Genomic DNA, 17,541 nt, shown 5'->3' on the forward strand with positions numbered 1-17,541 from the left:
TGTTGCGCTACAAGGATTTTTATGTCCGCCAAGCTGCAGACTGTCAACTGTGTGTCTGGCTGTTAAAATTTCGATCCGTTTTATTGAAATTAATCGAATAATGGCCAGATGCCAGCCGGAGGATCGAAGAGGGCTAACAACGGAGGACAGAAGGTGCGGATTCCGGGGCTGTGAGAGTGACTCGACTCCGTGGCTTTTATGGCGCACTTGTTTCGCGTTAATCGCAAACCGTAAACTAAGCATTTTTACGGCACCTGCGGTAATGGATTACTAAAGCACGGCTCCGCCAGGCGGCATACGGCATGCGGCATCCGCCATACGCACCCCGCAATCGTCATTGGTTGGAAAATTAATAAAGTTAAGTGTCGAGCACAATAAAAGCGGAATTTCAGTCGCAACTCGAGCCTTTAGGCCACGGAGGCGGGCCGACAAGTTAGCGAGGCGTGAAACGCTTGCCCCGCGGCAATGTCAAGCACATGGGACTGAAGGTGGAGCCGGCACTGGAACTCCGGCCGGGGTTATGGCTTTGGTTTGCAATAATTGCAAAAGTGCAATAAATTTCTTTTATTTCTGGGTTTAAACTCAAAGTCGGAGGCCATAAAAGCCGCCAGGCCGTGGGCGGGGTCAAGTGTATTGTATTTCACATCCATTTCCATGCACCTGGGTCGATTTCAGGCTCTCTAAGCCGCACACGAATGTGTTATTACCATCTGGGAGCAGTACTTGGGCAAGACCTATTTTTGCCGATTAGCCATCTATTTTGAGAAAATTTAATACTTATTTTATCACCACACTTGCAGTAGCACCTTTATTAATATATTACCATTGTCACACATTCAATGAATTTATTTTTGTAGGCTCAATTTAATTTATAGCAAGTTATAAATTCCTTACAGGAGTTTAGCATAATCAGCGGTTCGAACTGATGGATCCGCGATGATCTGTGACTGGCAAACGGGGCGTATGCGCAATGTGCCAGATTGTTGGCTGGACTGGCAGGGAGGTGGACATGGCCTAGTACCGCCACCTCCTGATTGGGATTTATGGCACGTCCTCGTCTCCCCGGCATTGCCATTGTGCTCTTGGCGGGGTTTGGGACTGGGATTGGGCCGTTGCAGACACATTAGCGGGCCAGGGAGAGCGCCATATCAATGACCTCACACGTGCTCCTTCCGCTGTCAATTACCGGGTTGGGCTGGATCCTGCTGGGTTCTGGGCTCTCGGTCGTGGGGCCCTCGTCCCTCCCCCTGGCCAAACACCCCGCGACATGGACACGGACATCCAGAGCTGAGAAATTAAATAAGTAAAACACGAGCGGCCCCTGCTCAGTTGCACTGGCCGGCAATAAAAACTGACGGCAATAAAAAAGTTTCACCCCCTGGAAACCCCCTACATACTGATGACCATGACAGTGCGTGCGAGTGTGTGCGAGACTTAACACGCAGTCGATGGGCGCATTTCCGGCGTAAAAATATCCTCCGCGCCATTCTCTCTTGGAGTTGCGTGCTCCGGAGTCGAATGGCCATATTTCCCGCCACTCCGCCACTCGGACTTTCGGCGAGCGATGCATAAATCACACAATAAAACCCATAAATTCCGAATGCAGCGCGAAGTCGGAGGCGGTGGCGGGAAAACTTGAACACGAGCTGCATCTCGGAGGAGAAGGCAGAGCAAGGAAATGACCAGCCATTTTCCATCGCTGATCAGTCGAATCTTCCTCGAAGAGCGTGCCAGTTTTCCTATAAACTGTATATTTATCTATTCATACCGCATGCCGAATTCAATGCATTTGAAATATTATTATTACTTTTATTTTCTAATTAAAATCATCAAGCTGGGTACCCTAAAGTTGCCTTGCAATGAGTGTCATGGTCCCCGAGCAACAAAGGCGACTGGCCCGTTACTTGGCTATGCATTGCATCCATTTCATTTGATTTAGATGTCCTCGTCACGGGCGGAGAGGCTACTCCTCCAGGTGGGGCTGGTGCCACTGGACCCAGGGAGCTGGTGTTGCTGCCACTAAACACATTGTGCGCAAATCCCAGGCCAAATCCCAGGCGTGCTATTCTGCCTGCTGGGCTGCATCGAAATGGATGCGAGTGATGAGGATGCACCGATAGAAAAGTGGCAGATACTTGGTATCTACAAGATACTTAGATACATTATAGCTCTTTAGAGGATTATTCTTTCGACATCGAAAGCTTTCGCAAATCGAATGAAAAGAAGGCTAGAACAGGTTTTAATCCTGTGGAATTTGGTGATTTGTGTTTTACATTAACATTTAGACGAATTCGCTCTCAGTGTGGTATTGCATTGGCATGCGGACTGCATTGACAGCATTTTAGAGCGGGTCACTCGGCAGCGCCTTCGGGGGCAGCAGGTGGGCGTGGTGCCATTATAGTGGCATGTTTGTGCTAATTTATTACGCCTGCGAAGCATAATGCCTCCTGCCATCTGCCACCTGCCACCTCTGCGCTCCCCAGCAATTTGTGCCGATGGGAACAGAGTGCGCTGAAACTGCCACATTACAAATCGGCAAAGGATAGCGACTGAACTGCAGGGGCAGCGGGACAGGGAGCCAGATACGCAGGCCTCGGGGAATGCTGCAAATGAATGTCTAATTAATTAAAGTGCGAACTGCACTTTGCCCATTGTTGGGCTCCTCGATTTGGCAGCGGGCATTAATTGCCGGGCCATGGCAGTAAACATGTTTCAACCTTCGACCCCCATCCGCCAGATAGATATATACCCAAATGATTTGTTTGATTTATTGAAATTGCTGCTGGGTCGCAGCCCCTGCCCTTGCTCTCAAAAATGGACAAATTTTCTATGCACACACATAAAATGCCTTTTTATACGGCGCGCCGAAACTTCTGGCCCAAAATAATATCATTTTCCTGCGGGGAATGCACTCAAAAAATTTCCGAAGATTTTGTAAAATTTTTTAAATTAATTACGAAATATTTACCGAGGCTGCTTGACTTTTGACTCACTGACTCACCTTTTTTTCAAGATTATCAAAATGTGTTATTCGATGTAATACCTCTGGGTGTTCTTTATTTTTCTGTGTGTTTTCTGCGCTTTTTTTCGTTTCTGGCGCATCTGCAGCGCTGATATTGTCGCGGGATGTTAGTCCTGAGCCCCTTTCACGCCCCTACCCCCTCTGCACGCGACGCCTATGCGCACAAAGCTTAGCGGGACATAAATAATAAATTTGCAACGTTTGCATTTTACCAGCACGGCTGTGCGCCTGTGTCTCTATGGCCAGACTGCATGATTGTGTTCGCCTGTGCAGGGGGACATTAACAATTTATCAGTGAATCGAAAAAGCAACAAGCCAATAAAAATCACTCCGTTTGACCGGTGACATTGCGACTGCCATTCTGCCATACCATTTCCCCATTCCAATCTGATTAATCTGACTTTTGGCCTCGCCTTCTTCCCCGGGCTTAGTTCGACCTTTCCCGCCCACCCTAACAAATGTAAAAAGGCAGTAAGATTTTTGAGCAGCTTAGTTTACTTACAAAGAAAAACAATAAACAATTCTTTAAAAAGCATTTTTCCAAAATAAAATCGACTGGGAATTTTATTCGGATGGAGGATTTATTGCAAAAAAATAAGTTTTCTTCTGAGATTTTTTGTCGTATTTTTTTTAATAGGTTTCCCAGCTAGGGGACATATAGTTTTATGTTCTTTTATCTAGGGTACCGAGCCATATAACTTCCGTGTAAAATAAAACTATTGAAAATATTATATTTTTTAAATAATCACAAATTTTTGACAAAAATCGTCAAACATTATCGTTTTAGGTTTGGATGCCATTCGACAGGGAATTTTAATACAAGCCTAGCGACGCATGCGATTCATATTTGATCAATTTAATTATTTGTTTCGGGAAAATACTGTTTTTTTTCCAAGTGTAAAAGAGCGTAAGGTGAAATATGTCTTATCTACAGAGAGAAATGTAGAATGTCAAAAGGTTCTCGTCCTTGCTGCTCACAAGCAAATTCCTCGGTAGATGGCGGGCTAGTGTATCCGAGGCATGATCCATTTACATGTCGCGTACATGTATATTTACATAAAACCTTAATCGATAGTCTCGAAATAAAATAAAAAAGTGTACTATTTGGAAACTTCGTCATTTGGATCTGTTTTGTTTTGGTGGATGGAAATATACAAGGTCTTGGGGAATACAACGGTCTATAGCCCTATCCTTTTCAAGCATACATACACAACGTTTTATAGCAATCTTAGCCTCTGCAGATCTTATATTAAATGTGATTTTATTTATTTTAGCTTGTATAAATATTTTTAAAGTTAAAAAAAATTGCTTAACCGTCAGTTATTGACTTGATGATATTTGGGCTCTTTATTAAAAATACTCTGCCAGATTTTGACAGTAATCAGTATGGGTTTCGTGTACAATAATGGCCATTCTTTAAATTTAATGTACAACATGCGCTAAGAACTACCGAAATATACAATACGCCATATACAACAGATATATCCTGGGGATTGCTTATTCAACAATTACAATACTTCAATGTCCTCCTCAAAGGAGGTCTGATACGACGCCACCGATTTCAAACAGAGATAAACTTCGTTTTTATATCACTCCGAGTCCAAAGGTAAAGCTAAAGAACAACCGGGAAGGGACTGTAGAAGGAAGGAACGTGTGCGGCTCAAATGAAAATTGCATTTATTTTGGCATGATAAATGTAGACGTATAAAATTAAACTAAACATGTACTAAATTAAAATGTAATAATCACAAATACGCGTAGCTAACACAAATCCGATTGCATCCCACCGTAATAATAGTAATTGCTTTATATCACCAGTTGGCCAGGTTCCCTCCTCCTCGTGTTTTTCCACCTCCCCTGTCCGGGAAATGGACTTCCCAACCCGGACTGCACCGCTTCTATCACAAGGGAATGGTTTCTACTTCTACTTCCGCTTCCGCTTTCCACACTCGCCTCAACTTCCGGTCGTTGCACGCTGGGTCCCTCCTGGGCTCGAACTGATGGCCAAAAAAGTAGGGAGTAGAGAAAGGTGGCTTCTTCCCTCGCAGAAAGAGAACATTTGGGAGAACAACTTAGGGACGGAGTGAAGAACGTTGGGGAAAGTCGTGTCCTGAACCTCGCTCGATTCGGTTCCCGCTCCGAAGGATCTTGATCTTGGTTACAATGTGTTATGATTCAACCTACTTAAGTTCAGACTCTTTTCTGCTTGGTCACAAGAATTACTCCTCAATTTAAGTGTGTGTCGAAGTGGGGCTCTACGTGGGTACTCCTAGTTATATATAGATCTAAGTAAATTCCATTTGTTTGGTATGCAGAACAGCTACTGTACGGGTGGTGTGTATACATATCCAAGGGTATATATTTAGAATCTCTTCTAGATACCGAGGCGGTGCGCTCGCCCTTTCTTCCTGTCCGCATCTTTGTCTGTATAAACGTACAAAGCCCGACGGCAGAAGTTGGAGAATGCGGTAAAGCTACGTCTAGCTGCAACCCTGGGATCCCACCTTCCTACTAGCCTACAAGCCCCCAACCCTTTCTATGTACAGGTGATCTCTAACGTGTGGTAATAATGATATCCCTAGATTATGAACAAATCCCTCGACGTGTCCGCTTAGCGGATCATGTGCAGTTTCCATCGCAGCACGAAGTACGCGATGATGCGCAGGGCGAAGAAGATTCCGATGAGGGCGACGGCGTCCACCCAGAACAGAGCATTGTCCATCGACATCTCCTCCAGGAACTTCTTGGGCATGCGGTAGTGACAGTACATCTGGTTGCAGTGCATCTTGGGGCGGTCCATTCCGTAGATGGCCACCATGGCACCTGAGGAAATGTTAGATATCATACAATATAATAAGGTAGAAATGGCGATGTCCGATCCCACTCACCTTCGAAGCCGTAGCGCACATAGCTGACGTACGTGACCCACTGCAGGTAGCCCGGAATGGTGTCAAAGTTCACAAAGAACCCGGAGAACAATATCGTGGGTATGGTCGTCACGGGGCCGAGGAACACCCCCGTCTCGATGTTCATCCCCGCCCCGATCAGCAGCCCCAGCGATTGGGCCACCAGGGAGTTTAGCACGCAGATCAGCACAAACATCGAGACCCGCTCCAATTCCATTGGCTGGGAGGTTAGGTAGTACACCACCAGAACGTAGACGCTGGAGAAGACGATCTGCAGGAGAGTATATAGGGATATATAATGGAACTTTGTCTTACAGGTATAACATAAAGCCTCTTCACAACTACTACCCACCTGAAACGGCATGTCCGCTAAGGTCTTGGCAAAGTAGAAGGCCTTCAGGGAGTACCAGTAGTTGAGGTGCTCCCGCACGAACACCGACATTTCGGTGGGAACTGCGAATTAAAGATTCCAGATTATTGAAGGCAGCCAAAAACCCCGAAATCGATCAACTCACAGGTCAGGATGGTGGGCATCATGGCCGTGAAGGTGGTGAACAGGGATACGAAGAAGATGCACCCGGCGTTGCTCATGATCTTGCTGGCCTCGTTGCCCACGTCGTAGTAGATCATCCCGATGATGGCGCCCACGATGACGTGGGAGAAGAGTCGCATATGGGTGAGCATCTTGTCGCGCAGAATGGTGCGGAATGAGCGCTTGAGCAGGATCCAGAACTGCGTCCAGCCGGAGGTGGGGAATCCTGTCTTGTTGGGCAGGGTCACCACACTCTCGTGCGAGTCCAGCAGCGAGGTCATGCAGCCCACCACGGCACTGGGTCCCCCGGATCCCGAGCCCACCGCATTGTGGGTGCCCTTCGAGGAGCTGAAGCTGCAGCTGTCGTCCACGGCAGTGGTTGGCATGTTGACCACGCTGCAGTCGGAGTTTTGGGACTGCTGCGACTCCAGCGTCTTCGGTGGTTTCAGCTCCTCGGCGGGATCCTCGACCAGGATCGAGGGCTCCAGCTGTCCTCTATCCTCCAATGGTGGCTTCTCATCCTCCAGGGTCAGGGTGGCCGCCGTGTTCTCCGCCCCACTGCCGCTGCCCTTGATAATGTCGTTGTTGCCCATCTTCTGGGCCAGCGTGAGTACGTAGTCCTTGTGCGAGTACTTCTTGCAGGCCCCGCTCTTCACCGCCTCCACCAGCTTGGGAACAGCATCTCCGTACTCCCCAGAGGCCACCTCGAGCACGTAGTCAGCGGGATTGTGGTACGAGGGGCACTCGTAGCCCAACGACGAGAGGTACGGCACCAAGCCCCTCACTCTGCCCTCGTAAACGCACTGTCCCTGGGCCAGCAAGTACAGATGATCGAACTTCTCGAAGAGGCGCGCCGACGGCTGATGGATCGTACACACGATGGTGCGTCCTCCTCGGGCCAACGACCTCAGCAGCGATATGAGCTGGAAGCAGGTGGAGCTGTCCAGTCCCGAGGTGGGCTCGTCGAAGAACATCACGGGTGGATTGTTGACCAGTTCCAGGGCGATGGACAGCCGCTTCCTCTGGCCACCGGACAGGTTGCAGGTCAGCGTGTTCACCGACTCCTTCAGGCCTATCGTCTCGAGGATCTCCTCCACGACCACCACCTTGGCGTAGCTGATCATGTTCTTGCCCAGCTTGAGGTTGGCGGCCACCATCATGGCCTCGCGAACGGTCAGGTTGCCGATCAGCACGTCGTCCTGCATGATGTAGCAGGAGAGCTTGCGGAAGCGCCGGAGGTTCCGCTCCTTGCTGTTGATCAGCACGGATCCACTCAGCTGGGAAGTCCTGGGAAAGGCAAATAAATAACTCAGTGAATGTTCAAATTTGAAAAGGGCTTAGTCGATGTTATTTCGTAGGACCAACACGAATAAGTTCATAAGTTGAACTTTTTAAATCAACTAAACTGTAACCTTCAGAAAGGTAACTCACTTGTAGCCCGCCAGGATGTTCATCAGGGTGCTCTTTCCGGCTCCGGAAGGTCCCATGATGGCCGTGATCTCGCCATTCCGGAACTTCCCCGAGACGCTCTTGAGTATGGTTTTGAATCCGCGCCGATGGCTATCGGTGACCGAGTAGGATATATCACAGAACTCAATGTCCACCGGCGGCCTCTGGGGGAGATGGGACAAGGCGATGGTGCCCTTCTTATTGCCATTGGGACTTCCGCCGCTGTTGTTGGCCACCTTGGGGGCCAGGGCATGGTTGTTGCCGCCCAAGCCGCCATTGCACAGGTTGTTCTGGGACCTGAAAGAACACAGAACGGATTTGGATTAGTTGTGGTTAGTTTGCAGGGTATCTCCAGGGACTTATTCGACTCCTACTTGGGCCTTTTCTGCAGGGAACTGATACAGCCACCATTCTTGGTCAGCTGGGTCTGCACCAAGGACATGGAGCGCTGCTGTTCCCTGCGTCCTGCATCCTGCAGCATTTCCGCATAGGCCGCGGCATAGGCAGCGGATCTCCGCCGATTGACATCCTCCTGGGATTGCGATTGCGATTGAGTTTGAGATGCAGCTATCTCGAAACTAGAGTTCCGGATGCCCCCACTTTCCGCGCTGACGCAGCGGGTGAGCTTCAATTCCATAATTGCTTGCAAAAACCTGGAGCCCACTCCTTAGCGGCTCATGGTGCCGCCCCCAAGTCGACCTAAATCGTCAATCAATGGATCAATCAGCAGCGTCAGTCATTTACGGCCCCTTCGTGCCCACTTCAATGTCTTCCATTGACTCACAGCTGTCAACCCACCGCCACCCATCATTCACCCACCTCCCCACAGAAAGGCCAGAGTTCGCTCGGGTTTTTGTTTCATTCATGAAACCTCCGTCGCATGTGGGTTCCACTCGCGTCTCATACCTTGGCCCAGAGCCAAAGCCAAAGAGCCGAGTGCGTTTTCATTAGTGGCCACTTCGATTGATAAGTCCGCCGACGCCGACTGCAGCGGGGCATGCCAATTAACATTACATCTTTTTGGGTGCAAGTTTGTTGAGCTAGTTGGTCGAAATTGATTGATTGGGAAGCCATTCAATGTGCCAAGCGGCAAGTAATTAGAAGGTAGCTGGGAGTCAGCGTGGGGGATTAAGGGTCAGTGTATCCAGCTGAACTACTTATCACTGGCGTGTCGAGCACTCAGGAATGAAAATATAAAGCGGTACAGTCAGGCCTCACTGTCAGGACAGGGCAATGATATGCAGCATATTTGTTCCCAAGGTAGACCTATTTTTGGGTTACAAAGTAAGCACTGCCCATACAGATGGAATACATTATAGAATGTTTCCAAATTCTTAGAAGCATAAATGGTTTCAAAGAGCACTCCTGGAAAGGCGCTGTACACACGGGATAGAGCTACTCCACCTAGAGGCCAAGCTGGATATAAATTCATAAAAAGTTGGCACCTCTATCACAGAGTTTGCTTTGTTTTCGCCTGCCTATATGAGCACTGTTTTCCACATTCCCCCAGCCAGCACGCATTACGGAGCCCCATATGTTTGCTTCTCCAATTACAGAGTAACCAATTACCTTCTGGATTCCGCCTCGATATAATTTCTATAATTTTGAGGCGGCGTAATGGCAAGATATTAAAATAAAATGGGCGCTGGGGCGGAGGGGCAGTCAGCTGTTGTTGGCTGTGGGCCATGCTAAGTGAATACAGATACATCTGAGAGACAGCACCAGCACACGCTTCGCTTTGTTTTGCTTTGTGCTTTTGCTTTGCTTTGGCCTCTTTCAGTACGATAAATGTGGCTCTCTGCGGCCCCAGTATCGGGGGTTCGTTGTGTCGGTGTGCGAACTCGTATTGCGAATCATTTCCCGCGAATATCTCGGTGCACGAGCACCCAGAGCGAGTACATTTCGAGTGCGCATGCACCCAGAGTGCATAGCCCTGTACTCAGTATCCAGCGCCCCCGCCGCGCCACGCCATTCCCAACTGAACGAAGACTCGACGAGGTTTAAAGCACTTGGCTTGCGAAATGCACTCGGAATAAAGACAGTTCCCCTTGGGGACGGGGTGGGGTGGCGTAGAAACTCCACGTTGTCTTCCTGCGGATTCACCCGTTCAATTGGATTCAAATGGAGTCGGTCACGCAATCCCTTCCGGGCTTCTTCGACTGCTTATCAATCTTAATGCGTGGTAATTGTTGCCAGGCTCGGAGGCATCGATTGCGGCCCTACTTAATTGATTGATGGCCGGCCATAAAGCAGCAGCTGCTGGTAAGCCAATACATATCTGCCGACTAGCTACTAGCTACTAGCTACTTACTTCCACCTTGGTGCTGGCTTTCTGGCTCCGAGTTTCTGGACCTTGGGCCACGGGGCAGTTACATTGTGCTCGCACTGATTAGGCACAACCGGAAATATCAGCTGGCGTTAGGTCATCCCGCTTAGCGACAATTAAGCGATTCATAAATGTCAGCAGAAGCGGGGCGGAGGCCAGTCGTTGCGATTAATAAAAGTATTAATAAAAGCAAGTGGGCCTGCGATGGTATCTTGAACAGCGCAGGAGAGTCGCCTTTGAGAGAGCCTCAATTGAGGCTGATGAGTTCGGGGGAATTTCTGTGAATTGGGGAGATCCTGTCTTTGAAACAACAAGAACCCACTCTAAAATGCTGTCAAGGAGAACTCAATTAAGCATCTGACTATGCTAACAGACGTCATGTGGGGTTAATTAAACCAATACGCATCAAATATTATTTATTATTACTCATTTATAGGGCCATTTGAACCGGGTCCCGGCTTCCCTGCAATGAATAAATCATTCTCAGTAAGTGAAAATTACTTGGCTTGGTATTGCACCAACTACTCCTTCAAGGAGTCTAGGAACCTACGGCAATTATTCAAGCGTTATGCATGGGAACCGCCATGTGGCCTTTGTTCGCGGCCCATTCTGGCTATTAAGGAAGCGCGGCAAGGTCAATCAAATATGGAAACGGATGTGTGGGCGGTTGTGGGTGGGCGCTGACTGGGCCGTGGGTGGACTGCTCCTGGGCGTGGGAGAAGGTCCAGTCCAGGACCGCTGCTGCCACTTTGCTGTGCCCTCGAGGCGGGGGAGAAGGTCAACATGCCTCGAGTGTGTTGGCCGGCTGACTTTTGCCTCAAGGATGCACAGGTTGTCATTCGACGGGGCAAAACTTTGGGAAGCAATGACGCCTTCAAGTCTGGCACTGCACTCGGACTTTTATCGGTTTTGAGTTTGCGGCAACTTCGCGTTACATAACCGACCGGCGTACACGTAGTATACGTAGTCTTCTTGTCCGCTTGCCAAGAGCAGAAATCACACGTAAACGGCGACCACGTGGAGCACCACCGGCTGATTCCACTCTCTCCCCCTATTTGTGGGAGCACTTTTCTAATAAGCACATAAATATTTTAGGGCCGAAAACCCAACTGACGGAGTGCCGCACACTGACGCGATGTTGCCGCAGGACTAAAAAGCTGAAAAGCTGAAAAGCCGAACGGAGTCCAACTGCTGACTGCGGCACGACTTTGGACAGCTTGGCGGCTTGTTCGATTTTTCCAGGCACGCGGCGCCGCGAGGTCCTCCACTGTGCTCCTGCCTCGTGAAAGGGGTCTATCGACTAGGCAAGACGTTGGGTTTGGCAATGGTGTGAATGAGGTTCGTTCTTAGACCTACCGTGTAAATTGGACGAAGAAAAACTGTATTGTTCTAAATATGAAATCCCTTTTAGGAATCCAGTTAGGACGCTTCCTTGTGCTTTCATTTAAATATTAATATTTTTAGATTCATTAATATTATTCGGGTAACAGTTCAACATATGAGCATTAGTTTCACCCACGCGCCCACCTCGAGAAAACGGAATTTGATGAGCTGCCGGGGCTCCGCCCACGACACGCACAGTATACCACTATTTTCAATGGAAAATCCTCGAGCGAGGGAAACCCCCATTCGTTGCTACTCCCGTGGCCCCAGGACCCCTTTTGTCCGCCCGCCTTGTATTGTTTTGCTTGGTCTTATGGCTTTTACGGCTTTTTGCCTTTCGGCGGCGTTTCATTCACTGTTACATGTTTTTCTCTGGCTTTCTCCCTGCGCACATATGTGCGTTTGTTTGTGGCTTATTATTTATGGCAGTGCCGACAGGGCGGGAGAAAGGGGCGGGCCGGGTCGAAAGGACACGTAGGATAGGTTGACATTTAAGGCGCTCTTTACGGCTGCCTTCCTGTTCGCTTCCCATCGAATCCTTGGACCCGGGCCCGCCAACCTGATTGCCAGGATTGTGCAGCATTCGCAAGGCTGTCCTCTACAAAAGGCCCCGCCTGCCCGCAAGTTTAATTAGATTGGCGTACCTGCACTGATTGGTTCGTGGGCGTGCTACCAATAGACTTTCAATTTGCATTTTAATTAAGTCACTAGAAAAAGTTCAAGGTCGGCCGAGTGACCGGCCCGAAAGTTTCGCAACTCTAATGCAACTTAAGGCCCAAAGTTTTCAGTTCTTGGGCAGTGGCTTTAAACTTATTTCTACAATGATGCATAATTTAGGGGGGCGTGGCTGGCACCGTTTCCAGGCCGACACGCGATTAGTGAGACGGAGTCGAGCCATCGATTTTCCAGGGCATTTGCTCCCGCTTCCTTTTCCTTTTCCTGCTCCGCGACACACCTCAAATGTCCTGGCAGGTGGCATGTTCCGACAACGGAAGGAAGATACGAGCATTACAGATGCGTGCTAATTTTGACTCCAGGGTCTTATTAATAGCTGCCCCCGAGCTTCCACTCCCCTCCACTGCTTTGATTTTTTTAATGGTTTTGTGCGGGCAGATGCCAAAAATAGAAGTGTCACCTCAGAGGAAAAGTGACTTGTGACAGTGTGATTAGTTAGCTGATACTCGACCACCTTTCCACGAGGCCACAAATCCCACCGCCCCCACAGGAGAGCCCGTGTCCTTGGCTGCCGCGAGCGGTGGCCGCAGGAAATAATGCAATACTATACAGCAGTTCAGGGTCAGGGGACATAATTCAATTCATTCCCGCTTATAATCCCCACAGCCGGAGTGACAGTTCCCGGGTAACCCAAAACCCCGCTGTTCTACTCCGCCAGCCTAATCCCGACTAATGCAATTGTCGTACGCTACGCAGGAGCGCATGGAGGGGGTGGTTCCTCTTTGTAAGTCGGTTTAACATTGTTATCAATATTATGAAAAGGAATTTTAGTAAGAGGCAATCTATCCAAATACTTGGTTATCTACATCTATTGGAATTTAAAGCTGGTCCCAATACCAATATCTCTGAAAAATAAGATATTCTCGGCTCATCGAGACTCACCCGTGGTTGTTCTGCTTGAGGTCGTTGGTCAGCTTGAGTTGGCTGAGGAGCGGCACTGGCTCCTGTCGGGGATTGGTAAGCGGGCTCGGATTGCTGCCCGTGGAGAGCGTGGACAGGGACATGTTGCCGCTCGTGTAGAGCACCGCATTGGGTGCCGTGGTGGCCGCCGAATCGGAGACCTTGTTGGGGCTCTTGGCCGCCGGCAGGATGACGGCGTGGGAGGAGCACTTGTCCACCAGCGGGACACTGGAGGCCTGCAGCTCGTTCATGGCTCTAGTTTGTGGCGTTTCCTTTGTGAATCCGTCTAGTTCTTGGCTGTGTTGTTGGCATATGGCGTCAGCATTTGGTTTGCGATCGTCACTTGTGGCCCTCAATAGCTCCTATTTAATTGAATACACTGAGGATTGGCATCTGCATTGGAAGTACATGTAAATGTAGGTGGTTGCTCTCAGTTCAGCTCTGCAATGAAAGGGAAATGGGAAAGCGATGCAAATCAAGCATAATTTAGGTGGAGGTGTTGCCGCTATTGATTCGTCGAGCTCACACAGATATGTGTACCTACGAGTGGACCGAGCACTCTTGAGCAGAGCATACATTACATCACAGCCCAGGAAGTGCCGCCCACCACCCCCGTGGTTCTGGAGGCCTCCGGCTTGGAGGTTGCCCCATGGCAGCTAGCATGAATTTCTAATTACTGAATAATGCCCGGAGACCCAGACACACAAATTTACAAGCACAGGCCCAGTTGAGAAACGCCGACACCCGATAAACGCTGAATTCAATGCCAGACACTCGAGGGCCCGGGGAATCGGCTTCGCAAACAGCTGTTTGTGGCTGTCCGGCCAAGAACCAGTGGCCGGTGCACTGGTACCCGGGCACACGAGCCCCTGCCCCTGCCCATGCCCCAGAGCTCGTAGCCCTCGCCAGGTCCACTGCATCGGGAGTTGCGGGCTGGGTTTGCCTGCACTGGGAACCAATTTTGCAGGTGGCCGTCTGATAAGATTTCTACGCGAGCCGTTTGGCGATGAGGATTCAGACTTACTCGTGCACTGAGAGGAAAGTTTGGGTATCGGAAGCGTGTTAATAGCTTTGCCTTCCCTACAAGACTTCAACACTATATAGGGATGGTATGAATAATATTGCCCAACGTTTTTATGGCTTCCTAAAACAGCATTCAAATGTGTTTGTTGCAAAGGGAAATAGTTTTTAATGGTCTATTTAGATATGATGTTTATTTACAATAATAAGTAGAAGATTTTCCTGTAAGAACCCAAAGTACTATCTTGCTTATGTAATGGGAAACAGTTCACACTTCATGAGTCCATAAACATTTAAAAAAGGATGTTTACTATTTAATATTTAAATGTTCCCACAGATGTCTGTTTATATTTAGAGCATGATATATACTGATCGTATCCCCCATCGTTCGAGTTTCTGCCAGTGTACACGAGTTTTATTAAAGATTTGCTTGCAAATTGATTAGCGATTAGATGGGCCGGCCGATAGGCTTCCTGCTACTGGGCGCCGGCTTCCTTTTCGCTAGTCGCAAGTGCCGCAGATGTAAGGCGCGTAATCGCACACTACTATTCTTATAGTTATATGACTGCCAGCTGTTGTCGGCCATCGACTCGTTATCTGGGAAGTGGAGCTGCCACCGGCACTCGCAGCTGGCCACGCACAGCTGCGGATTGTCTAATCTGGGAATCAATCCGCCGGACGGTGGGGAGTTTCGATTTTTGGGTTCTCGCAAACCCGCACTTCTCTCGCGCTTTCCGTGGGTGGATGACCCGAGATGAGGTCCTACCCTAACCGGAGCACTCAAAGTAGGTCAGTTTTGGAACCCCCCCCAGACTGCGATCCGAAAGATACTTTTCTGGCCCGACACGTTCTTGCATTTTTCGGATGGCGCTACCATAACCTGCCAGATTTCAGATGTGTCATATGCTATTAACAAATGGCGCGCGGGCATAAACATTTGAAGCACAGCAGCCACCGCCGGAGAACATTGCAAAATTTCCACCTTCCCGAGAGAGCGCAGGCGCTCTTTGCAGATAGAAACGGCAGGAAAACATTAAAGATACATATGGGTCTACCTAGGGGGAGGTACGTCAGAGTAACTCCGGCTGGGAAGTTGGAGTTCGTCGGGGTGGTGGAACTGCGACTGCAGACTGCTGAGGAAAAGGCCTCGGAACGACGCAATTACTTCACTCGAATAAAGGCCTTAGTAGTGCTCGTGCTCACCTTTGGATTGCTATTAAGATGAGGCCTTTTTCCGAGAAGAGCAAAACACAGACGGCATAAAACGTGCTTTTGGTTTATTAGCATTATATCTTTTTGGCCGCTGCCAGAAGAGATGGTTCACAGTCCCGCCGCCTAGCACATTAGATACTTTTTCTACTTTGTAGAGATCTTTCGAACGCCGAGAAACTGAGCTACTGAGATACTCAGATACTCGCACTCGTGCTCATGAACTCTTTGTTATTTTTTGTTATGGTCGAGGCAGCCAGCAAACAAACAAACAACGCCAGCTATTCAAATGCGCCACAAGGGCATGGCGGTTCCACGGGAGAGAACCGAACCAGAAACCGAGACACCAGATGGTATGCGAGGCACTCCAGGAACACGCAAAATGTATCTTGTTCCGGGCGAAACGTGTTTTATTCAGCGCGGTGCGATCCGATCCGTTTCGATTGGACTCGATTCCCAAATCCCGGAGAGGCCCGCTCGATCGCAGGAGGCACAACACTCAGGCAGCGCGAACGTCGAAGAACTGACTGACCGAATCCGCAGCAGACACAGAAACAGCCACTGAGGCCGAGAAGCGAGACTGCGGGCTGCTAAGCTACCAGCTGCCAGCTGAGAGCGCTTTCGCTCCCGCCTCAGATACTTTGGTCGCTGGCACTGTTTTCGGGTACCTGTACTCGTATCTGTGTGAGCCGGAGCAGCTCTCGTCTGCCACCAGAGTTGGGGGTTGACTGGCACTCTTGTACCTAGGTGTGGACCAAGGTAAACAGTAGGTGACAATCGCCTAGCATGGTTTGATAAATAGATACGGTTTTGATAAATAGGTACCTTGGATGGAAAGAACTGAGCTGGATGGTGGAATATTGGAAATCCATTATATCAGTAGAAGAGATCTGGGTCCTGGAATACCTTAATATCATATCTGTATATCATATTTGTCACCCTGTAAATCATTTACTCATTGATATTGAAGTAGTATCAAAAAAATATCTTCGGGACCTATTCAAATTTGTTTGTATTTAAAAACTAAAAAGTATTATATGGAGGGACTCGAACCCCGGTCCCTCTAATCGTGAATAGGAACTGCCAGAAAGTGCGGAATATTTTGGAATTCACATACTGATTGGGTCAGTTGTTTGTTCAAATATGATACACCCTCAGCTGTAATGAGATTTTCTATAGCTCTGCTACCCTAGAAAGTAACCTAGGTACTTACTGACACCCACAGCCTCTGCCTCAGCGGGGTACGGAGTACCTGCCCAGCACTGGCAGCCACTACTTGGGTTTCGTCAATGGGGAAGTCTTGGCTCTCTCGCCGAGTCCGACGTTCAATTCAAACGCTGGCATACACTTGGGTTAGCCCGAGTGTGTGTGAGCGGTAGTGCGCATGGCGCAGCAGTGTGCGTGGGGGTTCCGCCGCTCTGAAAACAGCTGACTGTAAACACACACAAAGAGCGGCGGCCCAGTGGGAAATCCAGTGCGATTTGGGTTCAGCTGCACTTGGATTTGATGGGGCGAAACTCCCCAGAGGAGCGGATGGACAGAGAGCGGCAGTACACGGCGAAAAAGCGGGTATTTCGTAACTAAACTGGGCACTTTCGGTTTTTACGGCCAGTAAATTGAAACTACCAAAGGCCAGGTGGCAGTGTTTGCCCATTACAGAGCAACTACTGATGGCTCATATAGGCTCAGACTAATCAACATCATTTGCGGCTCTGTACTAAAGCGATATTAGAGAACATACAGTACAAAGATCAACGTTATTTCTTCCTCTGTAATGATCAGATATCCCCGGAGAGAAACACTTACTACATTGTGAGTCTGAGTGATAGCGAACTTTGAACCTCACGATCGCAGAACAAAGCGCTGGAAGCAAACAAAAACAATTGCGATTTCCTCGAGGAACCCGGGCGGGGGGTAAGTGGAGGGCGGGAGCTGATATCAGTGTGAGTAATCCTCCCCCACTCCCCCCAACCGACCGAGTATCTCAGACAAAGGTAAAACGTGAGCTGCCGATTCCATATCCCCAATACCCACCGACTTGTAACTCTCGGCGAAAATG

At 49.0% G+C, this 17,541-nt stretch overlaps 1 protein-coding gene across 3 annotated transcripts; it reads right to left on the reverse strand.

Moving 5' to 3' along the window:
- Positions 1–4,682: 4,682 nt before the first annotated feature.
- On the reverse strand, positions 4,683–16,023 carry LOC108029127 (ATP-binding cassette sub-family G member 4). Of its 3 annotated transcripts, none has more exons than XM_017101247.3 (7): positions 15,477–16,023; positions 13,236–13,694; positions 7,892–8,206; positions 6,444–7,747; positions 6,281–6,381; positions 5,911–6,199; positions 4,683–5,845 (listed from the first exon to the last, which is right to left on the reverse strand). In XM_017101247.3, the coding sequence occupies exons 2-7, from the start codon at positions 13,502–13,504 to the stop codon at positions 5,634–5,636; spliced, it is 2,490 nt and encodes an 829-aa protein (XP_016956736.1). In that variant the 5' UTR covers positions 13,505–13,694; positions 15,477–16,023; the 3' UTR covers positions 4,683–5,633. The 3 variants fall into 3 exon arrangements, with proteins under 3 accessions (XP_016956736.1, XP_050740868.1, XP_016956737.1); XM_050884911.1 differs by lacking the exon at positions 15,477–16,023 and adding an exon at positions 15,329–15,452; XM_017101248.3 differs by lacking the exons at positions 13,236–13,694; positions 15,477–16,023 and adding an exon at positions 8,284–8,607.
- Between the last annotated feature and the right edge of the window lie 1,518 nt (positions 16,024–17,541).

The sequence above is a fragment of the Drosophila biarmipes genome, chromosome 2L, assembly GCF_025231255.1.
Source record: "Drosophila biarmipes strain raj3 chromosome 2L, RU_DBia_V1.1, whole genome shotgun sequence".
NCBI lineage: Eukaryota > Metazoa > Arthropoda > Insecta > Diptera > Drosophilidae > Drosophila > Drosophila biarmipes.

Coding starts and splice junctions, on each gene's coding strand:
- LOC108029127 (XM_017101247.3), bottom strand. CDS start 13,504: ATGAACGAGCTGCAGGCCTCCAGTGTCCCGCTGGTGGACAAGTGCTCC. Junction 7,748..7,891: donor AACATCCTGGCGGGCTACAA/GTGAGTTACCTT, acceptor TGCCTTTCCCAG/GACTTCCCAGCTGAGTGGAT. Junction 6,382..6,443: donor GATGCCCACCATCCTGACCT/GTGAGTTGATCG, acceptor TTTAATTCGCAG/TTCCCACCGAAATGTCGGTG.